This window comes from Artibeus jamaicensis, unplaced genomic scaffold (assembly GCF_021234435.1).
Source record: "Artibeus jamaicensis isolate MK-2021 breed Jamaican fruit bat unplaced genomic scaffold, CSHL_Jam_final contig_373, whole genome shotgun sequence".
In the NCBI taxonomy this organism is placed as follows: domain Eukaryota; kingdom Metazoa; phylum Chordata; class Mammalia; order Chiroptera; family Phyllostomidae; genus Artibeus; species Artibeus jamaicensis.
This window is the reverse complement of record NW_026521807.1, coordinates 12,306,012-12,330,638: the sequence shown is the minus strand read 5'-3', so window position 1 is coordinate 12,330,638 and position 24,627 is coordinate 12,306,012. Positions and strand designations below refer to the sequence as shown.

Here is a 24,627-nt window from a genome sequence, read left to right as displayed (position 1 = left end):
TTTCAACATCTTAATATTCTAACTTTTCAAAACCCAAATTATCAATACTTGAGTGTAGGAATAATCACTACAGAACTGCAAAAAGCATGGCCATTTTAAGTTAAAAAGCAATTCTGAACTTAAAACATTATAAATCTCCTACTCTAGACCTCCCTGTTAGGCTCTGTAGGGTGAAAATGACTTTGATTTAAGTTGGTTTTCCACAAGTGGACTAAACTGGTACTGATCCCACCTATACTCTCACAATTTCTGATGAACAACATGCATCTTAAAAGGGCAAAAATAAATGCTTTTTAAAAAGGTCACACACTTTGCTTTGAAAATCATATACAAAAACATAAAGGAGCTGAGCAAAATTGAAAAAGGACGCATGGACATGGACAACAGTGTGGTGATTGCTGGAGGAGGAGAGTATGAGGGGGCTAAAGGCTAATGGAAAAAATAAAATAAATATTAAATTAACATTTTTAAATAAATAAAATAAATGTCTTTAAATTTTTCATATTTGGCAAAAATTTGAGTCCAAGAAAAAAAAATAGACTGGCAAATTTTGTCAATTACTGGTATACAGACTAAGTAAAATAAAACATGTGATTCACTCTGGCTGGCGTGGCTCAGTGAATTGAGTGCTGGCCCGAGAACCAAAGGGTCACTAGTTCAGTTCTCAGTCAGGGCACATGCCTGGGTCGTGGGCCAGGTTGCCAGTTGGTTGAGAGTCAACCACACAGAGATGTTTCTCCTCCTTTCTTTCTCCCTCCCTTCCCCTCTCTCTAAAAATAAATAAAATCTTTTAAAAAACATGTGATTCTTTAGTATCTTGAATTTACTTTATAAAATAAATAAAATATAAAGATAAATAATTTAAAACACATAAGTATAAATACCCATATACATATATATTTACCTTTTAAAATAGCACAAAGAATAAGCAAATAAAATGTGCACATTTAAATGGCACATAAACATAAAGTGCACTGTTCAGAGGCAGAAATGTTTATAAAGTACACTGATCATGTGTAAGCACGTGCTGTGAATGAACATTCTTGTTCCTGTGTATTCACAAAGCACTAAACTGATAAAACTATTTAAAACACCAAGGGAAAAAACTCAATATAATTTTATTTCAAAACCTTCTGTAAACAAGAAAGTCTTAACTTACATACATTTATAAAAAGTTACAGAATTAATTGTAAATATCATGTTTTGAAAAATACTAGGTGGGAAAAAGTAGGTTGACAGTTGTAAGCACATGAACACAGCATTTATTCTTGGACTGTTATTTATTAATTATTGTATTATTTTCCACATAAACAGCTGTAAACCTACTTTTCCCCCACCCTGCATAAAGAAAGAAGGTATAGAAGGCTATGAAGTGAACTGATCAAAAGGAAAATGCTAATTTTACATAGCTTATTTCCTGGTCTCTAAGCCTTTTTGTCTGGGTTCCTTAAGCATCTGCTAAATCAAACTGCTCCATTCATAAAGAGTCGTTCTTTGCTTTCAGACAGTTTGCAACTGGGCACCACATTAGTAACCCCATGCTTGCCAAAAATTGTCTCTCAGACTGATGTATTTAGCTGAGAAGGTTACAGAAGAATGAGGAGCTCCTGTCTCAGATTCTCCTTTCTTTAGTTTCATTCAACTTTCCATGCAGAGTCTGATGCCTCCCATTCTTGAGTTGCTCATCCATTATGTACTATACAAACTCCACGACCTTCTAATTCCAACCGGCCTTCCAGAGCCCACAGCTTTTGTTGAACCTCAAGAAATTCTGTCAGTGACTAATAACGCCTTTTTTCCCTATAGTATTAAATTAACTGTCTTCACAGTAAGACCTTTGTGGGTTTTTTTTTGTTTTGTTTTGTTTTTACTGAATATACAGATAGATAAAAATTCAATTTGGACTTAGTAGTGTGAACAGATTTCTAACCAGGGATCACCAAAAATTCAGATGCTATATGCTTCTTCAAATGTTAACTTACTTTTCATGTGTCATCAAAACTAAATTCTGTCATGTTCACGTAGCATATTGAAACATAAAATAGCTAGGATAATATCTGACCCACGAAAGGTTCCTAATAAGGTTTTGTTTACATAGGGATTTTCTGCAGCTACCTAGATAGACATATTGAATATTTTTAAAAGATTAAAAGTTTAATATAAAGGTTATTAATATGGTCACCCACAGCAAAAAGCAGTAGAGGCAGCATAAGAAATCAGAAAGCTAAAATGGAAACGTTCTCTACAAATTAAAATCAACATTTCTGCATTATCTGTTTTCAAACACATGGCCGTCACTGCAGTGCCTACAGGAATGCCCTAGCTTCCATGAGAGAAAAAACAACTGTGTGAAACCTTTGCTTTATTTCACTTATTTTAATAAGCTGGTTTTCATATGAGTTGTGATCTGTGCAAAAGTGCAAAGATACAGAAGGGAGAATGAATACTAAAAGAGACAAAAAAAACCTTAAACGTATGTTATGAGTCCAATGCTTATGTCCCCTCAGAATGCATATATTGAGACCCTAATCCCCAATAGTGATGGTATTCACAGATGAGACCTTTAGGAGGTAGAGGCCTCGTGATGAAATTACTGTCCATATACAAAGAGACATCTTCTGGGATTATATCCTAAGAATCCTGAAACACCAATTCAAAAGAACCTATGCACCCCAATGTTCATAGCACCACAATTTACAATAGCCAAGTGCTGGAAGCAATCTAAGTGCCCATCAGTAAATTAATTAATAGATCAAAAACTATGGTACATTTATCCAGTGAAATACTATGCAGCAGAAAGAAAGAACTCTTACCCTTCGCAACAGCATGGATGGAACTGGACAGCATTATGCTGAGTGAAATAAGCTAGGTGGTGAAAGACAAATACCATATGATCTCACCTATAAGTGGAACCAAATCAACAAAACAAGCAAAATATAAGCAGAGACATTGAAATAAAGAACCAACAGACGGTAACCAGAGTGGAGGAAGATAATGGGGGAAAGAAGTGAAAGGTTCATCAAAAATCATGTGTAAGCCCTGGCTGGTGTAGAGTGGATTGAGCGGGGGCCTGCAAACCACACGATCGCGGTTTGATTCCCGGTCAGGGCACATGCCTGGGTTGCAGGCCAGTTCCCTGCAGGGGATGCACCAGAAGCAACCATACATTGATATTTCTCTCCTTCTCTCCTTCCTTCCCTTCTAAAGATAAATAAATAAAATTAAAAAGAATGGATGAAACCTTTAAAAATAAAGAAAATTTTAGAAAAAATCGTGTAAAGGACCCATGGACAAAGCCAAAGGGAGAAAGGATTGAGGATGGGAGGTTGCGGGGTGGGATAGAAGTGGTGGTGGGAAAATGGAGACAACTGTGCAAGAATAACAATAAAAAAGAAAGAGAGACACCAAAGAACTTGCTTCCTCTCTCTCTCTCTGCTATGTGAGGACACAGCAAGACATCAGTCTGCGCACAGAAAAAGGGCCCTCACCAGAACCCCACATGCTGACACCTTGATCTCAGACTTCCCAGCCTCCAGGATTATGAGAAATAAATGTGTGCTGTTTAATCCACCCAGTCTATGGTATTCTTTGTAGCATTCCGAACTGACTGAAACAATGTACTGTATTTTGCCACGTATAACGCATACATTTTTGCCCAAATTTTTGAGGGAAAACTATGTATGTACATTACACATGGGTAGTACTAAATCTATATCTATATAAATGTTTTAATGCTTTTATTTATGCTTATACACCAAAAGTATAACTCTAAAAAGGAATAACTTCTGATATTGACAGTGACCAAAAGTTCCTGGCCTTCTCTGATGTGTAAGTATTGTAAATTTGTTACTGGCACATAAAATGTCTTGTACCTTGTGTTTGACCATGTGTTTTGTAATTATTTGTTACAAAGAATTTCTTGTTCTATAGTAAGGTCAAACATAAATGCTAAAGCTCCTTTAGACAAAAAGCAGTAAGTAAATAACCTGAATATAAGTAAATAATTAATATAAATCATTGCATTTATATTAATAAATAATTAAATAAATAAATGATTGAATTTAAAAAATGAAGATGCAAGATTTTTTTTCTTGAAAGTCTGGGCCAAAACATGGATGCACACTATACATGTTAAAATATGGTATATTAATGAGAGTGCTCTGAGGACACAGATAGCAAAGAAGGCAAAAGAGAGCACAGCAACCAGAAGTTAAAAAAAAAACAAACAAAAATCTCCATTACATTCCGAAATTCTACTTGACAAGTCTTGTCCCAAAGGTTCTTAAAAACTCCTAAGTTTGGAAATGCTCCACTAAGGAAAACTGGTGAAATGAGTATATATTTCCATATGTTAATAAAACCACCTTTAAAAAGTTAGTTAATGGCATGTTTTGTATAGGGCCAAACTTAAATTTCTTAACACATCTTTAAATGTGTTCTGCTGGCAGCAAGCATGCTAGCCACTCTAACTTCTTGCCAGGGCCATGAGCCTGACCACTTGCTCAACTCCAGATCCCCACCATTCAGCTGCCATCTCGCAAGAACAGTCCACAGGTCTCAGGGGTAAAAATACAACGTACATAACACGCATCACTCCAAAAAGAGAAACTCGAGGGGCCTCTAAAGAGTGGATTACCCTCATACACAGAAATATGCATCATATCATAATTTCCTCACTTTGAGGAGACAATAAAATAACAATAATAATAATAATAAAGAGGAAGAAGAAGAGGTCCTGTAAGTAACAAAGCCTTTGAGAACACTGGGAAAAGGCCTCCCTCTGGGTAGGCATATTACAAAAAGGTACCCCCCGCAAAATATATATATATGGTGATATAGCAGATCCCTTCGCCAGGAATTCTCAAGAAATGCACAGATAGTACAAGCATGGGGTTGGCGACCCAGCTTAAAAAAAAAGACAATAGTTTCAAAATAAAAGGGGCCACCCACCCCACTGAGGGCTCTGCAAGGTGGGACACAACCATGTGAAATTTAGAACACCAGAAGATATTTTAAAAGAAAGAAAAAAGCTTTCAGAAATAAAAAGCAAGTTACAGAAGAAGGTAAATTATTTTCCCCTCAAATTTCATATTAGAAACTATACAGGATAAAACTTTCCAAGATCTGAAGAACAGATTATTTTAACCTAGGAATTTCAAGCAAAACGATCTGAAAAAAAATTATTTTTTGATGCTCAAACACTCAAAAAGTTTACTTTGTGCATACATTTTCTGCACACGTATTTGAGGATAGACATACTATTTCAAAACTAAAACACAACTTAAGAAAAAGGCAAGAGATCAAGAAAATTCAAAGGTCCCAGTCAAAAAGGTCCCAGGGAACAGGTATAAAGAAAGCCTAGAACGCAACATAATGAACGAAATATTCAACATATGTTAGACAGCTGGCAGACATAACATGGTGAGGATGGCATATAGGGGGCAATTCAAAACCCCAAAGAAAGCAATAAACCACAAAAAGAGTCTAGGTAAAATTATGAAACAAATTTAAATGTGACTTGATTCACAAAATTGATAAAATATGCAATTTTATTTCATATACATCAGTTGGCAAAAAACACAGTGACATGAAATTACACTCTTCATCATTCCCATTATCTGAATCTGTATTACATTTATTTATGTTACCAAAGTTTGATAAGCACCTTTTTATTGCTTTCTAATTTTCAGAATCAAGCAAAACCAAATGCATGGAAAAAAATAACCATACTATCATAAATGAGTGCAAATGTTTTAAACTTTGACAATAAAAATGTTAATAAAAGTTAAGAAAGAAAAGAGATAAGATAGAATATGTTCTGAGGTCCTTATTTCTTGTGAAGTAGATGAAAATCCAGAGATGCTATCTACAGTTAATAGGCAAAGAAATAGATTTTTAGTGTATTATTTAGAAATATCTACACTATACAATTTTTCTCATACTGCTTTTTTATTTCTGGAATGCCTTCCCTGAATGTATGCATCATGAAAAACATTTATCCTATAAACCCCATTCCTGTCAAAATTTACAAATCACTCAAAAGAATAACAGATCTCTCTCTCTCTCCCTCCCTCTATGTGTGTGTGCTTGTGTGTATGTGTGCGTCACTCTGTCTCTCTTGGTCCTCCTCCATGAACAGTTTGTGAGTTACTTCATTATGTCATCCATTTATTCTGACCTGCATTTCATGTCTGATAATGCTTTTATTATCATGTAACTAAAATTTTAACTGTATAGAACTCTTGCTTTATTTCCTTTTACGCCTTAGGAGCAGAAACAGTCTTTCTTTGGACTCCCTAAGTAACTTCTAATAACCAACCCAAACTATAAAGAACCCAAACTATAAATGAGAGCAAAGTAATGGTTCGTTAACTTTCTCACACAGATAAGTATACTTACAATTAACCAAAGCTGAGATTATTTTAATCATTAAAATACCTGCACTAGGAAGTGGGCCCCATTTTGAAGGAATGCATCATTTCTTATCGGTAATTTTGAAGTGACTTGAGTTTTTTGTTCTGGAAAAATGAGGCTATTTCTCCTGGATACATTTAAGATGCCATCTTTTGCTCTCAAAGGGTCCACAGCTCCAGCAGGAATATAAAGTGCAGAATAAACCATCCTCACATCTCCTTTAGTTCCTCCTAGTCTTGTAAAACTCAAGGATAAATATCGTTCTCCTGGGCTGCTTTCAATCTTCTGGTTTTCAATAGGAAGAAATGTTATGAGGCCATAAACATCATCACTATCCTGGATGTAGAACAAAAGCTGCAGATAAAGAAATAAAGTATTAAAATGCAGAATTTTACATCTGAGATTACCAAGCTGTTTATTTTCTAGGCCTGTCTGATTTTTAATATTTACTTATATATTATATCTAAAACTGATTACTTCTTATATGTACTACAGTAAAAAAAGGAGTCAAAAAACAGTTCTGAAAACCTTCCTAGTTTATAGTTTATAGAACTTTTTCAAGACTGAACTTTTTAATAACAAAAGGACAACCTTGGGCAAGCAAAGCAATGATCATTTCCAAAACCAGTGTTGCTCCCATCACATCAAAGTGCACATGAATGTGCCTTGGATGATCAAATTGTTGGGCTCTTCTACTACACAGAAACACTGACACAAGTGAAGCATAACAAGAGACCTACCTCTGCTGGTTCACTCACTTCTGCACCTCCTTGTATTGTGTGGGGCAGAATCTGAAGGAGGTAAGCTTCTGCCTCTTCTGGAATGTCATCATTAACGACAGTCAGTGGAATGGAGGCTAACATCTGCCCTTGGGCAAAACGGAGAACTCCAGAACTTGGGCTGATGTCTGCTGTTACCGGTGAGGGATCGGTGCTATTCCGTGTCAGTACCCAGTTCACGGAAATATTCCCATGGGTGCCGCCATTTCTAACCACCGTAATATTTTCAAATCTAGAGTTTTTAAAAAGAAATATATACAGTCACATAATACACTGCAGTTCCCTGAGATGGACTTTTTCACTGACAGGCTGGCCGTCAGACATTGACAAAAACAAAAACCAGTATCATGAAGAATGATTGTTTTTTAATATGAAGGATATGATATGTTGATATGTTCTAGGAAACTACCATAATCGGAATTCACTTGCATATTTAAATCACTTCCAAGGTAGGAAAGAAAATAGGAGAACCATGGTAGAGGAAATGACACATACTCTCAAGAGTTCAGCTGTGTCTAATACCACAAACACTAAATCTTGAAATATTATAATAAAATAATTAGAGCAACAGGTTTGAAACAAACCATACCTTGATGTTGTATCTTCATCAATTATAACTGTCCTTTCAAATAAGGCACTGTTGAATGAGAGGACTCCATAAGGTTTGTCATTTGGCTTAATGGTGACTTGTACAATAGAAGGGCTTAATAGCACAGCATCTCCCTTTAAGGTATCTTTTAGCAGCACAACATGAAATGATTCAGCAATCTCTGGTATGGTATCATCAACTATTTGAAACTTCAGGTGTGATTCATGAATAAAAGGTGGAAAAACAATAGTTGTGTTTGACTGAAGATCAATGAAGTCTAAATTTTGCTGGGCATGTGCTGTTGAATTTCCGGTTACAATAACATAATTGATTGAAATTTCATATTCATCAGATCCAATCAGATTTCCACTGTCATCTTTCCCACAAACCACTGGAATTATGAGTATGTGGTCTTCCTCGGGTACCAAATACACACTCTGGATGAATCTCACGGGGCTATCATTTTTCTTAATGATGATCTCAACTGAGCTCCTAGAAGTATTAATCTCAGCTCCTCCTTCTACACTTTTCAGTTGAATTAAAAATGTTTCATCATTTTCGGGTACCTGTCAAAGTAATACAGTCAGTGGTAAAACATCAATAGCTAAAATACCTGCAAAGTAACCAAAGTGCAAAAAGTCACTATATTTCAATACAATTACATAAAAATAAAAATACTTAACTGAAGGGAGCCTATAGAAAGGCTTGTTTAGTGTCATTTACTGAAATATTTTCTAAAGGTAAATAATACATTTTAGAAAGGGAAGGAAAAGTTCATAAGGCAATAGTATGAACAGATAATGAAGTAAGTATAGGTATAATGTCTTTCAATCTTGATTAATCTTTAGATAACTCAAAAGATTTGACAGTAAAATGAACATATATCCTTACTAGTTTTATCAAATTAGTAAAGTCAGAAGCACCATTCAAGGTCCAATAATCTAGAAAACTGCATTAAGCACCATATACAAATTGTCAGTGTTTAACCACGTGATTTATTCTTCTTTCTTTCTCTTTTAAGATTTTTAAAATTTATTTCTCTTTAGAGGGGAAGGGAAGGAGAGAGGGAGAGAAACATCAGTGTATGGTTGCCTTTCGTGCATCCCCTGCTGGGAACTGGCCTGCAGGGAACTGGCCTGCAACCCAAGCATGTGCCCTGACTGGGAATTGAACCGCAAACTGGGAATTGTCTGGTTCACAGGCCCATGCTCAATCCACTGAGCTACACCATCCAGGGCTCTTCTTTTTTTCTAAACAGTTTCTAATTCAATAGTTAAACATATGATACTAGTCATACGATTTCCAAAATCACATGCCCCTCATGTATCTCTGGAGAACAAGCTATAAGAGTCACTACTAGGGAAAATATTGACATTGTTACAATACTTATATAGATAGATTATAGATAGATATAAATATAGATATAGATGTATTAGAAACTGCAAGGAAATCCTAGAGATAATCTCCACTGTGCTGCTTGAACATTCCTTCACTATAAATTCCATTTTATGAATAAAAGTGAAAAAATACATCTTTCTACTTCAATCAATGTAAGAGGTAAAACTATCTCAAAGAATAAAATATTATTTGATTGATGATCCTTTTTTCCTCAACTGTATTAAAGGATAGTTGACAAATATATTTAAAGTGTACTATGTGCCCGTCTGGTGTAGCTCAGTGGATTGAGCATGGGCTGTGAACCAAAGGATCTCTGGTTCAATTCCCAGTCAGGACACATGCCTAGGTTGCAGAACAGGTCCACAATGGGGGACATGTGAAAAACAACCACACATTGATGTTTTTATACCTTTCTTTCTCCTTCTTTTCTCCTCTTTCTAAAAATAAATAAATAAATAAAATCTTTAAAAATATATACTTTATTAAAGTGTACAATGTGATATCAAATGATTACCAAGATCAAGATAATTAACACATCCATCACTTAACACATTTACTGGTGTTTGTGTGGGGAGAACACTTAAGATCTACTCTCAGCAACTTTCAAGCACACCATATGATAATCATTAACTATCATCACCATGTTGTACATCAGGTCTTCAGAAGACTTTTTACATTTACAAGTAAAACGTGTAACTAATCATTGCCCCAAATTGTAACATTTTCACTGTTCTAGGTTCTACAAACAGAAGGTTTTTGTTAGCTTCCAGAGCCAAACAAACTAGTTATCACTGCTACCTAATATTTCACTTATTTCAGGAGAAATCCTCTTTTCTAATAATGACTTCTTTTTTCCCTTCTCTTGGGACTTCTTGTGACTAGGTTTCATATTTTTTTGTAGAAAGGTAGATAAATCATTATAAATTTCCAGCTATTCCTCTTACCCCTGGCAATACTAAGATATTTTTTATTAAAAGTCATGTTTTCCCTTGTTTAGCTCATGAGAGATATATTTGCACATTGCTGCTCAAATTTATTCTTTCCTCAGCAGTCATGTATCTAACCCTTGGCACCTTCAATGTGAAATGTAAAAATAACTAAAGCCTTTCTATGAATGTGAACATTTAAAATAGCCAACCAAATATCAATCACAGTAAAAATTTCTTTGCTTTTATAGTAAAATATTTATACTGGGTAAATAGTACTATACCTGCTCAAAACTGAAATCACTAACCAAAAGCCATCATTAGCTTTTACAAAATGCTTAAATTTTTGTACTATGTGTGGTTGACAATTACGTATGTTCAGGTTCATCAGCTTTTAGATCTACAACTTAACATGAATATGTGAATAAGGTAAATATTAATAAGATATATTCCAAAATAGCTATTTATATCTAAAATATGACTGGCCCAATATACTAACTTTACATAGAGCTGTGTTCTTGAATAATTTCAAACACTGAGTACAACCTAATCTTTGACACAATATTCTCTAACATGTCTGTACCACAGACAGAATCCTTGTCCCATCTAAGCATTTCACATTATCCCACCTCATCATCAAGTACTGTCAAGTTATAAACTACTGTCGCTCTGCCAGGGGGAAAGGTGATGTTCCCTTTAACTGGGCTCAGATCTTCTTCCGGTGGATTTGGGCCACCCTCTATCTGCAAAGAAATACATATAAAACATTTCACAAGCATAAAAGAGCATTGTGGTGATGTCAGCTGACAAAAATCTAAAGTTTACTTAAAAATGTTTTGCAAGAGCACTGGCTGGGCTGCTCAGTTGTTTGGAGCATCGTCCCATGCACCAAATATTTGCAGGTTTGACTCCACCCCGGTCAGGGCACATACTTAGGCTGCGGGTTTGACTCCCAGCTGGGGCATGTATGGGAGGCAACAGACAGATGTTTCTCTCTCAGGTCAATGCCTGTGTCTCTGATTCTGTCTCTCTGCCTCTGTCTCCTCCCCATAACTTCTCTAAAAATCAATGAACATATCCTTAGGAGAGGATTAAAAAAATGTTTTGCAAGAATTCTACTAACGTATATGCAAGTTTGCCCTTCCAATGAACAGTCAAGGCCTATAATTATAGATCTTGACTATGATAACATTAAAATACTTGGTTTCTAAAAGCTTTCCATTTGATCTCAACCACTGTATTAAACCTGAGGAAAAAAACATAAATATTTTTCTTGAGAAGGAAGTATTCAACATGAGTAAATTTTCTCAAGTAATGGGATCAAATAGCAGTTCCATCATGGCCTGTGCAAGGTATAAAACCACTTTATGCAGTATTTTCCTCATCTTTAAAGAGCATAATACAAGAACAGGCTACATGTGAGGATTTAGTAAAATCATTTTTTGAAAACTATTAAGTATGTTGTGCCTGAGGGCTCTTTTAGGTCATAAGAATACAGCAGTGAACAAGGCAAACTCCCTACCCCCAGGACCTTACATTTAATGAAAACAAACAAGTAGTAAGTAAATAAATAAATGTGTCAGATGAAGATAAATATCTGGAGTAAAAGTTTAAAGCTGATGAGAGAGACTTAGTGTTGAGAAGAGTTTCTATTTACACACAGTGAAAACAGCATCAGAGTAAAGTAATAAAACAGTATATGGAAATATTAAGTGCTGCATTTCAGAGAACAAAAGACTCAAGATTCAATAAAAAAATTTCAGATATCCACAGTGAAGTTGAAAATACTATAACTGATGATGGCTTATCCTTTCTGCATTCAATTTTAGTTTATTTATTATCTAAATACATATTCCTCCGCACTTAAAATACTGCTTAAGTTCCCATGCCGAACTTGAAAGAGTACTGCATATTTAATTAGTGTTAACTATATTTTTCATGCTTTACTGCCTTATGGCAGTTTATTTCTTATGTAATTACTGTAACCACCATATGATGTAGGGCCCCGTGAGCACAAGTAAACTCTTCTATGCTTCAGTAGAATCATGGTACAGAAATCCAATTATCCATTTTATTTATATTATAATTAATAATTAAGATACAAAATGGTACCAAGACTTTCTAATGTTTCAATGTTTGAAAACTGCATACGATCATATTTTGGATCTTATAAAACACAAAATTAGTTGAAGGTTTAAATATGTAACTCATAGAACAGCAATAGGATGAATCAATGCTGAGTCGATAAGCAACCAAACAGAACAGTTACAGCTAGCACCCTAAGAAATACACCTCACCCACAGCTACCTCATTCACGTCAAATGCTGTAACATCTATGGGCCTTCATGATGGAATGTAACTGCTTTTAACACCATCCATTAAGAGTATTTTAAAGTAATAGGAAAAGTAAATAGGGAAGACCACATACTAAATACCTCTATATAAGCCTAAGCAACCCATGGGCATTCTAAAAATGTATAGCCTTAAAAAGGTTTATCATTAAGGTTTTATGAATTTGGGGGGGATTAACATCATTATTATTCTATTTTGTGGTCTATTACTATTCTGTATCTAAAATGATTATGTTGTGTTCCCTGTAAGCACTGTATAGTCAAATAACAAGGGAAACATTTTTATATTACCCATGATATTTATCAGATAATAAAAGTATTTACTTTTATTTCATATTTATTAAGAGTCATATCTCTTATACAAATAACCTTGATTTTCAAAATTGTAGCTATCTGGTATGGACTCTAAAGTGTTACCATTTGAAATGACTTCAGAGTAAACGTACCTCAAAAGTCACAGTGACCATCCCATAGGTACCTTTTTCTCTGACGAGAGTGAGAGGCACAGACTCATTTCTGCCCCTGGGCTCACTCACTGTGACGGAGAAAGGCTACAGGGAAGAGCAAAGACAATCAGTCAGAGGCAGGAGGTGGTGCAAACTGTTACCTCAGAAATATGACATTTCCACAGACAAAGACATGTTTAACTCTTAAGATGTCGTATTTCCCAGTACTAACTGCATCTAATAAAAGCACTTAAAAGGGTTTTTTGTTTGTTTGTTTGTTTTACAAGGAAAACAGTCAGAACTAGTCAAGCAAAAGATGTAGGATCTTAACCTGGTTCTATCATCAACGAACTGTTCGGCTGAGGAATTTTAAAGGTTATCTAGTTGAAAGATGACAAGTTCAAATGCTCACAGGGGCCCAGGAGTTCACAGAGATGAGTTGTGCCTCCAATTCCAGGACAGCTCATTGGAACAACCACTCAGCCTACCCACCCCCGCCCCCACCGTTTCCTCCTCATTGGTCAGCTTGCCACTGAAAAGCAGACAACTGCCAATGACTTTTTCAGGATGTGATCACTGAGCAAAAGAAAGAGCTGGGACTTCATATGTTAAGTGTGCTGGCTTGGCTGGCTCAAACTCAGCACAGAAGAGGAAGAGGGAAGCAGCCAGGTGCACACTAACTAGGGCAGAGGGGCCCATCTCGCCAGGGACACTGAGATGGAGTGTTCATAGATGGGGACAGAACTGTCTGTCTCAAAGAGTTACGCTGAGGTTTCAAAGCGATAATTCACATCAAGTGCTATCCTAGTACCTGACACATAGTGAGGGCTCAGTAAATGCTGGTGATTGTTATTATCATCATCGTCAGTGTTCTCTTTATCATTAATATGATCATGATCCAGGAGGAAGCCAAAATCAGTCAATTTAGCACCAACTGTGAACTCAACAGTCACTTAGTTCAACTTTAATTATGCAGAGCAGCTGCTCAGTCAGAGACCACAAGAATCGCAGGCCTGGACCCAAAGCTGGAAACAACAGCTCATTCCCAGAGTCTAGGATGTATAATGTCAAAACTAAAAAAGAAAAGTTCCTTCAAACGAGTCAGGATGAGTTTAGGAACAATAAATTGGAAATGAGTGCGAGTGCGGAGGAAAGGCAGTAAGGAGGGAAATTAAGCAAGTAAGGGAGCCTGCTTCATAATTAACTAATAATTCCCCAGCCTTCAAATAAAAATAATTGATTAATTAATTTAACTTCCATAAATGATAATATAGTGGATATTATAAAATATCTATTATATTGGCATTACCCATATATCCTTTTAATAAAGATACTGCAGTTATAAAGATCATACTTACCTATAGCCCACCTTGTTCAAAAACGATTTAAGAAAATAACATGCAATACACCAATTATAGCAGCAATCTAAATTGAAAAATAAATAAAAAGCTGGGAAGTACTACATCATCTTTTAGTAATGATAATTAGTAACATGATTCAAAAAGTTTCCACATCAGGAAGGTTTTGTAAGTCTAAAACATAGTGGCAAACTCCAATTGTATTCGAGATAAGTTTTGTTGTATTTTAAGAGCTGGTTCTGTCTTACATGTTTGTGTCTAAAGATAAAACCCCAGGACATAGAACTGGCCTAGGACACAAGAATTTGGTGATGAGGGAGAAAAAAAATAAACTGCCAAGCAAAACTGAGAGAGATGACATGCAGTTTTAACCTTTAGGAACTATTAATTAATGGAAAAATCTCAGAGTAGGGATTGACCACAGATATATTAACCACTGCAATGTCTACTATTCAATTTTAAATTTACTGTAGGTTTTCTCAGTATTCTTTCAGTATTTTTTTCTCCTTTCAGAGTCACATCAAACTTTCAGACAATGCCTTCTTTAAGTGGCAGTTGAAGAAACCTAGCAAAAGGAATCGGGTTACCACACCTGCTACTGACTGAATGTGTTTGCACTGCTCCCCTACCCTCCAGCCCCAATTCCTATGTTGAAACCCTAACCTGTGATGTGATGGTATTAGGAGGTAGGGCCTTTGGGAGGTGATTACATCCTGAAGGCTTTGCCCTCATGAATGGGATTAGTGACTTTATAAAAAAGACCCCGGAAAGCTCCCTGACCCCCACTGCCACGTGAGAAAGAAGAAAAAACACAGCTATGAACCAGGAAGTGGACCTTCACCAGACACTGAATCTGCAATACCCTGATCTTGGACTTCTCAGCCTCCAGAACAACAAAAAATAAATTTCTGTTGTTTTTAACAGGCTATGGTACCCCAGGCTATGGTAACTTGTTATAACATATTGAACCAACTAAGATAACATCTGAGTTAGAGACCACCAAGGGAGGTAACAAATGAGTCAAATGGAATGATCAACAGAAAAGATTAGGATAAGAGGTGATCATGATCATACAGGCCTCATGGATTCAAAGAAACCTTTCAGAAGAAAAGGATGGCCTATAGAATGTGAACTACGGCTTGAGTTACAGCAAATTTTATTTAACTATTACTAGAGTTGCCCTGGCTGAGGAGCTCAGTTGGTTAGAGCATCGCCCTGATACAGGAAGGTTGTGGGTTTTATTCCTGGTCAGGGCACAGAGAAGAATCAACCAATGAATGCATAAATAAGTGGAATAACAAACTGAAGTTCCCCTCTCTGTCTCCTTTCCTCTCTCTAAAATCAATAAATTTAATTTTTTTAAACAAATAGACAATGATACTAGGTAACATCATGACAAATAATCAAAAAGTTAAATTATTTTCTTGCAACCACAAGATTAATCAAATTGCAGCATACCATATTAAATGAAATAATTCCAAATGCATTGTCATTTGATAAAATTGTCACAGTAACAGTCCTCGGCCATCCAAGCTTTACATTTGCTGAAGGTTTCTAAAATAAAATCCCAAAAATAAATTAATGACTTCAAAATAAGAGGAAATAATCATTTTAATAGTTTGTTTATTTAGTAATTAAGAATATGAATAAAAACACAAGAATACTTTTAATGCACAGATGACAAAAATACATTCAAACTAAGTCAACATGGTAAAAAAGAAGTCCCAAAAGAATTCTCCAAAAAAGTTTTTGAAATTAATCACCAGTTATTGAAATAAAAATTAGTATAAGTACTCACTGGCTAGTAATACTATATCTATTATAATTATTCTAATGTTATTACTATTATGACAGAAAATAAAGTAAGCAGTATAAAATGTATTCATACATGATTCTCCCATTTTTAATTTTTTGAGATAACTGCTACTGCTTTCCACAGTAGCTACGCCAATCTCCATTCCCACCAACAGTGCATGAGGGTTCCCCTTTCTCCACATCCTCACCAGCACTTTTTGCTTGTTTATTTATTGATAGCCATTCTGACAGGTATGAGGTGGTATCTCATTATGGTTTTAATTGAATTTCTCTGATGACTAGTGACATTGCGCTTCTTTTCATATGCCTATTAGCCATCTCTATGTCCTACAATTCCAATTCCACTTCTTAGAATTTATCTGAAGAAATTGGAATCACTCATTCAAAAGCATATATGTACACCTATGCTCATTGTAGTGTTATTTACAATAGCCAAAATTTGGAAGCAGCCCAAGTGTCCATCAGTAAATATGTGCATAGAATAACTGTGTTACATTTATACAATGAAATACTACTCAACTGTAAAAAAGAAGAGAATTTTACCCTTTGTGACAGCATGGATGGACCTGGAGAGCATTATGCTAAGTGAAATAAGCCAGTCAGAGAAAAAAACTACCATATGATTTCACTCCTATGTGGAATCTAATGAACAAACTGAACCAACAAGCAAAATTGAGACAGACTCATAGAGAGCAGGCTGACAGCTGGGGGGTGTGAATGAGGGTGGGGGTGGAAGGATTGGTCAAAAAGAGAGAGAGAGAGAAAACTCATGGACATAGACAACAACATGGTGATTGCAGGGGAAGAGGGGATAATAGGACGTAGAAAAGGACAGAGGGAGGATAAATGGTGGTGGAAGAAGACTTTACTGGAGGTGGTGAAAACAACACAGTGTACATTGATGCATTGCAGAATTGTGTATTGGAAACATGTATAATTTGGGTAACCTGTGTCACCCCAATAAATTAAATAAAAAATTATTCTTTTTCTTGTATTTTTAGAAAGTACTGAAAGTTAAGAATTAGCTATTCCATACATAATAGAGCCAAATTAAAGATAAAATACTGAAACAATTTTTCTATAAATGTGAGAATTGTCTGCAACATCTCTTATGGTCAACAGCCGCATACAGGAATATAAAAGAAAGTGTACAAAAGCAAAATATGACTGTTTCAAGTATCATTTTCATGAAAATTTAATCACACCAATATAATCATTCAAAAAAATTCTCATTGGCCTTGGGAAATTTTAGAGCATTGTTAGCAATCATTGCCTCAACCTAACAGATCAATCTATAAAGGACAATGAAACATTAGGCTATTCAAGCCTTTTTCCCAGGGACACTGAATTTATTTAAAGCATATGGACCTCCCACTTCCATGCCTGCTTTTTGTATCCTTCTGCTTTGAACTCAGAAGTCATGGTCACGCTTTGTGCATCTGGTATCAGGGAAAGGATGAAAGAGCAAAGGGCCAAAGGGAAGACAAAGTTTTCTTGAGCATGTGTCAGGGCAATTCCTAAACAGGCAGAATGAATCCCAAAACTAGCTGTAGGATATTCTAAACAAGATTGTCTGAGGAATAACCAGGCCGTGGAACCTTCAAATAGGTTTCCAGTTTCAGCTTCTGTGAAAACTACAACCAGTCACGTAAACTGGCTTATCTCTAAAGAAACAGATTTTTAAGCAAGGCAAGAGTTTTATGATTTTAAAGTTAGGATGGGAAGAAGGATGTACCTGTAATGTTAAGTGAAAAATAAAAGTTTCATCAGGCTCTGGTAAGTCATCATCACATACTGCTATGTACACCGTCCTGTTTGTTTCTCCAGCAGGTATGAAAGCTGCAGCATATGTGTCAAAAAAGTCGCCAGTGTCCTCTCCATACAGCTATCAAATGCAAAATATAGATAGTTCTCACATAACACAGTATTAGGACAAGCAAACTGATGCCACTTGGAGCAATCAACAAGCAAAAACAGGAATCAAGTCCCGTTAATGTTTATACATAGGATATACATAGGCAAATATTTAACAACTAATAAAAATCACCTTCAAAAAGCATTATAAAAAGAAATGATTCTACACAAAAACATTTGCTTATGCTCTGGAAGGTAAATAAGTCACTACATAGAAAAGTAATCATTATAAAGGAACTATTATATGAATATTTTTTCTCTGCCTTTTGATTGATCTGAAGTGGATTACAGCAAACCTAACAAGACAAACTGTAGCTAAAACTCTCCAAAAATAGGATTGAAAGTAGCCTGCCGAAGTATATCAGGAAAATTAACTTCTCTCTATCAGTTTCAAAGAAACTGCTCTTTCCAAAAGTTTCACCATATTATTTATATTCTAATGCAGTTCCAATAAAGACCTCGTTCTTTTAGCATTCCAAATTTATTAGCCATTATAAACTTTTCCTTAACTTTTTAAGACATTATTCTGTAATATCAGCATTGCTAACAAAATTCTCAAGAGAGCAATAATTATAAAATTATAAAGGAGGAACTTCTTGTGCAAATCCAAAGGAGACTTCTTCTGCTAAAGAACTCAAAATGAATAATTTAGCTAGTAGAAAAATTATAATCTAGTACAAATAAAAATGAAGAACACATACAGAGAAATTTTAGTCAATTTATACATTTTGTTTATAATAATTGTTTTAAATAATTAATCCAAAAGTTTTCGAGAGTGTTGGAAAACTTGTTCATAAATCTTATAAAAAGTGGCACAGTCATTTAGAAAATATTAAATATCAAGAGCTACTAAAAAGGGAAAACAGTAATCCAACCCCCAGAAAATCATTTAATGATCCAAAATATGCAAAAATCAATGTATATGTAAATAGCTTCACTAGAGAGACATTTATAACAGCTCAAATTGAAACCTCAATGAAACATTAATGAGAAATGATTGGAAAATGATGGCATCGCCATCAAGAGAAGCCGAGAAAATAATAGACCAACCTGAAAAAAATTAAGATACAAGCAAAACTATATTTATGAGTATGAAGTATAATATATACTTAAACCAGAAATGAGCTCAATAAATATGTACTTACACATAATAAATATAAAAATAAAAACAATGCACAAAAGTACAATATTGGGTTTGTGTCAGAGGTAGTTTTTCTTTGTCTCTTTTCACAATGCTTCATGAAGTGATTATTTAACCTATTGCTTAAGAACTTACTTTTGTAAATGAAAATTTCAAGTACTTTGGGTGTCAAATATAGTAATATACTTAGAGGTCATGTGACAGTACTTTCTAATTAAACATAAACACAAAAACATACACACTAAATCCTTCCAATAATTAAACTATGGGTAAGATAGATCAAGAGTTTAACAAGTTCTACCTAATTTCTATATAAGTTAACACAGTTAATTTCCCCTAAAAATAAAGGGCTATCCAATATAACTAAGGATTTTTTAATTGCCATTTTTCTACTTTTAAATATTTCAGGTACTTTCTTAAAGCCACCTGACGATAATATATCTAAGCAGAGATAACTAGAATCCTAATTACCCAAAATGTTTTTACTTAGAAATACTTATTGATATTTTTGTTTTGTTTCTTTTAAAATACATATATGGACATTTTAAATAATCAATCTATACCTTCAAAATACTATTACAGCCAAACACACATGCTACCTTGGAGTGCTCTACAAACCTTTACATATGGAACAGTGTACATGCAAGTCATTTATCATGATCACACTACTCAGAATCTCAAACAGTAAAAAACAATTTTATCACTGAAACTAGGAAATTTCATATTTGTTTCAGTAAGAATAAAACTACGATCTTTTCTTACCGATACAATGGCTGTGACATTTGCTGGTTCTCCTATCCTTTCGATAACAAGACGAATAACTGTTGTACTTGTTTCATTAACTACAAATTCTGTTTGTCCGGCAAACCTTATTTCTGTTTCTCCAAACACAAAAGGGATGAGTAAAGCTGAAAGAAGATTTATCAATAAAGATGCAGAGGGCATCCCTGTAGGAGAAAAAAAAAGATTCTGTTCACAAAACATATCTAATATATTTTCATTAGGCCATGCTGTCTACATATATAAACGGAGTAAAAACTTAGCTACTAAGCAACTATAATAAAAATAAAGGAAATATTATGTCATCCAATTCAAATCTGTGATCACAGATAAACTAGATATCACAAACTCTTCCATGGTTCTCTTTAACTATTCGTAACTATGTTTTGTTTCTTTAGCTTATATATCAAGATAATAGTTGTAAGTAGCCTTAAACTTATTAAAATTTAGTTTATTGTAAAACTTGACCCTCCAATTTATTCTAAAAAAACCTAAGTAGCAACCTGGAAACAATTAAATCTCATCTTCCTCTCAAATGAAACTAAAATAGAGACAGAAACTACCTAAAAAATTATCAAATTGATCAGTAATCTTAATGGAATTTACTCATCTATTTATTTCATTGTGCAAATATTGTAGAACTCTTGAAAATGATATATGAAGCAGTTAAAACTGAAACTCTATAAATAAACTGATTTGTTTGTGTCTACTTTTTCCTTAAAATTCTCTTATTTGAAAATGCTTTTTAAAAGTTTTTAGTTATACAAAGACATCTAATCCTTTCAAAGAACGTAAATTTCTAGAACCTAAATTGTTCCCATTTTACTAGTTAAAATACTAATGTCACTTCTTAGAAAATGTCCATGTTGTTTGTTTTCAAAGCTAGCAAATTTGGCAAGTGTGTATTTCCGTGACTACTACTGTTTGCTGCCTACAACAAAGTGCACGTTGGTGACTCATCCATATTGTTCCTACTTGGAGTCCTGTGTGACTCGTGTGCTTTCAAAAGCACAAGGGTGTAGTGGCCACTTGAAAGCACTGCTGTTTTGTAATGCAGATGCACCTCTAAATATGTGAACAATTTATCTCACGGATCATTAAGATTCCAATGGATTATGTGATCAGTCACATGAACATAACAAGCTCATTTGTTTTAAAGGAGAGGTGCGTTACGAACTCTATGAGCCAAAAATGCTCCCTGTTAATCTTTTACCTAGGTCAAGAAGTAATATAATTTTCATGTATGTGATATTGCCGCATGGCTATACATAGCTTTATATTTATCAGGAACCAAGTTCTTGATTTTAGGGTTTATACACAGTTTTCTCAGTGACTTATACTCAACAATGCAGTCCAAGATTGCTTAATGTCTCACATGCTTATGGCAGCAAAATCCACAGACAGGAATGTCGAGTTTAGATGGAGTCCAGGAAGGAGACACAGGCCAACAGGGACAGAGATTCTGGAGGACCAGGGCACTTTTACACCTGTGCCTTCTCTCTAAGAAAGCCTGCCAGGGGCCAAGGGACTTGGAAGAAATAAAATAGTTCTCCCTTACTAGCTATAAACTCTGCCCTGACTTCTATACCAGAATGTTTATGGAAAGAAACAAAATAAAAAAATATGAGATAGAAGAAAAAGGCAAAATATGCTGGGGCAGGAAAGTGGGAGCAGTTCTGGACTGGACCAAGGACAACTGAAGAAGATCTGTTGTGGAATTCTAACGCCAGAATGATTTCATACGTCACTTATGACAAACAGTGGAAAATAAATGCACCAGGCGGGAGAAACAGAATACAGAACGGAGGGGTGAGGAAGTAGTAAGTAACCTAAGCCTTGAGTGTGTAAGAAAAGGATCAACTTTGGTCTACTGTGATTTTGGAACAAAAATCTCAACTCCTTAAACATAAGATGTGACAGAACTTTATGCTGAAAAATAGTAAAACACCTGAAAAAGTTCTAAGTGAGAAACAATGAAAGTGAGTTACAGCATGAAAAGGGGGAATCATGAATGGCTAGGAACATTAGTTCTCAAAATTTGTCCTGCATAAGAATCAACTCAGACCTTTATTAAAATTCTTATTCTCACACCCAGAAATTCAGATCCAGTGAGTTCAGGGCAGGGCCCAGGAACATGCATTTAACAGGCAGGTTAAATCAACAGCCTAGTTGATTCTAATGCAACTGATCCTGTTCCGGAGTGTAAGGAAGGGTGTGATGAGCGTATTCTGGAGGGAACATACAACAGACCACATTAGTACCTTTAATTACTGAATTTTTCAAAGCAATAATAGGTCTACCCAGAAAAAGTTCAACCATTGTTAATATAATGAGAACAGTTTGCAGGACATAGATGTAACCTGGCAGCCAAGGAGAGTGGACTGGAACACACACGTATAAACAATGACGACTTCACTGCACTAGTCAGGGGAGGCAGTAGACGCTGTTGAGCAAGCATGTGTACTGTGTGGTCATCGCATTCAAAATGACTAAGCAAGTAGAACAACAAATTGTGTTAAATTTTGCATGAAGCTTGAATATTCCTACACGGAATCTATTGGGATGATTCAGAAGGCCACAGCTATAGGCAACAGGTGATGGGCAGCTTCACCAAGACAAAGCACTTATTCGTGCATCATGTCTGGTGAAGAGTTTTTTGGAGAAACACCAAGGTGACTCAGCCCCCATTCATATCTGGTGCCCTGTGACTTCTGGATTTTCCCAAAACTAAAATCACCTTTGAAAGGGAAGAGATTTCAGACCATCAATGACCTTCAGTATAATATGATGGGGCAGCTGACAGCGATTGGGAGAACTGTGTGAGGTCCCAAGGTGCCTACTTTGAAGAGAACTGAGGCATCACTGTCTTAATTACGTCGTTTCTTGTTTCTTGTATCTCCCTCAATAAATGTCTCTATTTTTCTTTTCTTTATTTATTTGTTTGTTTTTGTTTTTTTTATCTGGGGGAAGAGAAATAATTTTTTGCGAGGATAGGGTACTTGGTATCAGATGTCTCTATTTTTCATATTACATGGCTGGATACCTTCTGGCCAGACCTTGTATGCTTGAATTTTATGCAGACTTCTCGTTTTTGTTTTTGTTTTTACTATTACTGCATTGCATTTTAGGATTCCATGCATCCTATAGAAAAACTATAATGAACTATAGAAAATAATCAGAACACCAAATGGTAATACAGTATTTTTACAGACACTTTATACACAATAACACACTTAATCTTCACATCTCTATGATGAAGGTACTGACATCCACCCTATTTTATATCTGAGAAAAACTAAGACATATTAATCTATAGGTCTTATTTAGCTAAGTAAGTTGCTAGGCAGAATTTGAACCCGGGAGTTAAACTCCAGACTCCATTCTCAATAACCACACAATATTTTTACATTTCTTACACTTTATTTCTACAAATCGCACATCTACCTCATAAATCATATGGTACATTGTTTATGGTAAACATATCAAAGAATTCCAATATTTTCTTTTTTAAATATATTTTATTGATTATGCTATTACAGTTGTCCTATTTCCCCCCCTTCATCACCCTCCATCCTGGACACCCCCTCCCACCCACATTCCCGCCTTTAGTTCATGTCCATGTGTCATAAGTTCTTTAGCTTCTACATTTCCCACACTACTCTTGCCCTCCCCCTGTCTATTTTCTCCCTACCATCTATGCTACTTATTCTCTGTACCTTTTCTCCCTCTCTCCTCCTCCCACTCCCTGTTGCTAACCTTCCATGTGATCTCCATTTCTGTGGTTCACTCCTGATCTAGCTGTCCTCTTAGTTTGCTTTTGTTCTAGCTGTGGTTGTTAATAAATGTGAGTTTGCTGTCCTTTCACTGTTCATATTTTTATCTTCTTTTTCTTAGATAAGTCCCTTTAACAACTCATATAATAAGGGCTTGGTGATGATGAACTCCTTGAATTTGACCTTATCTGAGAAGCACTTGATCTGCCCTTCCATTCTAGATGATAGCTTTGCTGGATAGAGCAATCTTGGATGTAGGTCCTTATTTCATAACTTGGAATACTTCTTTCCAGCCCCTTCTTGCCTGGAAGGTCTCTTTTGAGAAATTCGCTGACAGTCTGATGGGGAATCCTTTGTAGGTGACTGTCCCCTTATCTCTTCTTGCTTCTAAAATTCTCTCCCTTTTAATCTTGGATAATGCAATTATGATGTGCCTTGGTGTGTTCCTTCTTGGGTCCAATTCCTTTGGGACTCTTTGAGTTTCCTGGATTTCCTGGAAGTCTATTTCCTTTGCCAGATTGGGGAAATTCTCCTTTATTATTTGTTCAAATAAGTTTTCCACTCGTGGCTATTCCTCTTCCCCTTCTGCTACCCCTATAATTCGGATGTTGGAATGTTTAAAGATGTCCTGGAGTTTCTTAAGCCTCTCCTCATTTTTCTGAATTCTTGTTTTTTCATTCTTTTCTCTTTGGTTGTTTCTTTCTTCCTTCTGGTCCACTCCATTAATTTTAGTCCCAGTTTTCTTCCCATTACTATTGGTTCCCTGTGCATTTTCCTTCATTTCAATTAGTGTATCCTTCATTTTTTTAATCTAATTTGCAACCAAAACCAACCAGTTCTGTGAGTATCCTGATCACCAGTGTTTTGAACTATGCATCTAATAGGTTGGCTATCTCTTGGTCGCTTAAAAATATTGGTTCTGGGGCTTTGATTTGTTCTTTTT

At 35.4% G+C, this 24,627-nt stretch overlaps 1 protein-coding gene across 1 annotated transcript in view; it reads right to left on the bottom strand.

The window, feature by feature from the left end:
• ADGRV1 (adhesion G protein-coupled receptor V1) overlaps window positions 1–24,627 on the bottom strand; it is a 519,907-nt gene that overhangs the window by 448,080 nt on the left and 47,200 nt on the right. The window contains exons 2-9 of the mRNA XM_053664484.1: window positions 19,894–20,078; window positions 17,812–17,961; window positions 15,720–15,815; window positions 12,904–13,008; window positions 10,736–10,849; window positions 7,783–8,348; window positions 7,155–7,425; window positions 6,439–6,768 (exon numbers count right to left, since the gene is read on the bottom strand). Coding sequence (XP_053520459.1) covers window positions 6,439–6,768; window positions 7,155–7,425; window positions 7,783–8,348; window positions 10,736–10,849; window positions 12,904–13,008; window positions 15,720–15,815; window positions 17,812–17,961; window positions 19,894–20,078 — 1,817 coding nt within the window. The remainder of the gene's footprint in view (window positions 1–6,438; window positions 6,769–7,154; window positions 7,426–7,782; window positions 8,349–10,735; window positions 10,850–12,903; window positions 13,009–15,719; window positions 15,816–17,811; window positions 17,962–19,893; window positions 20,079–24,627) is intronic.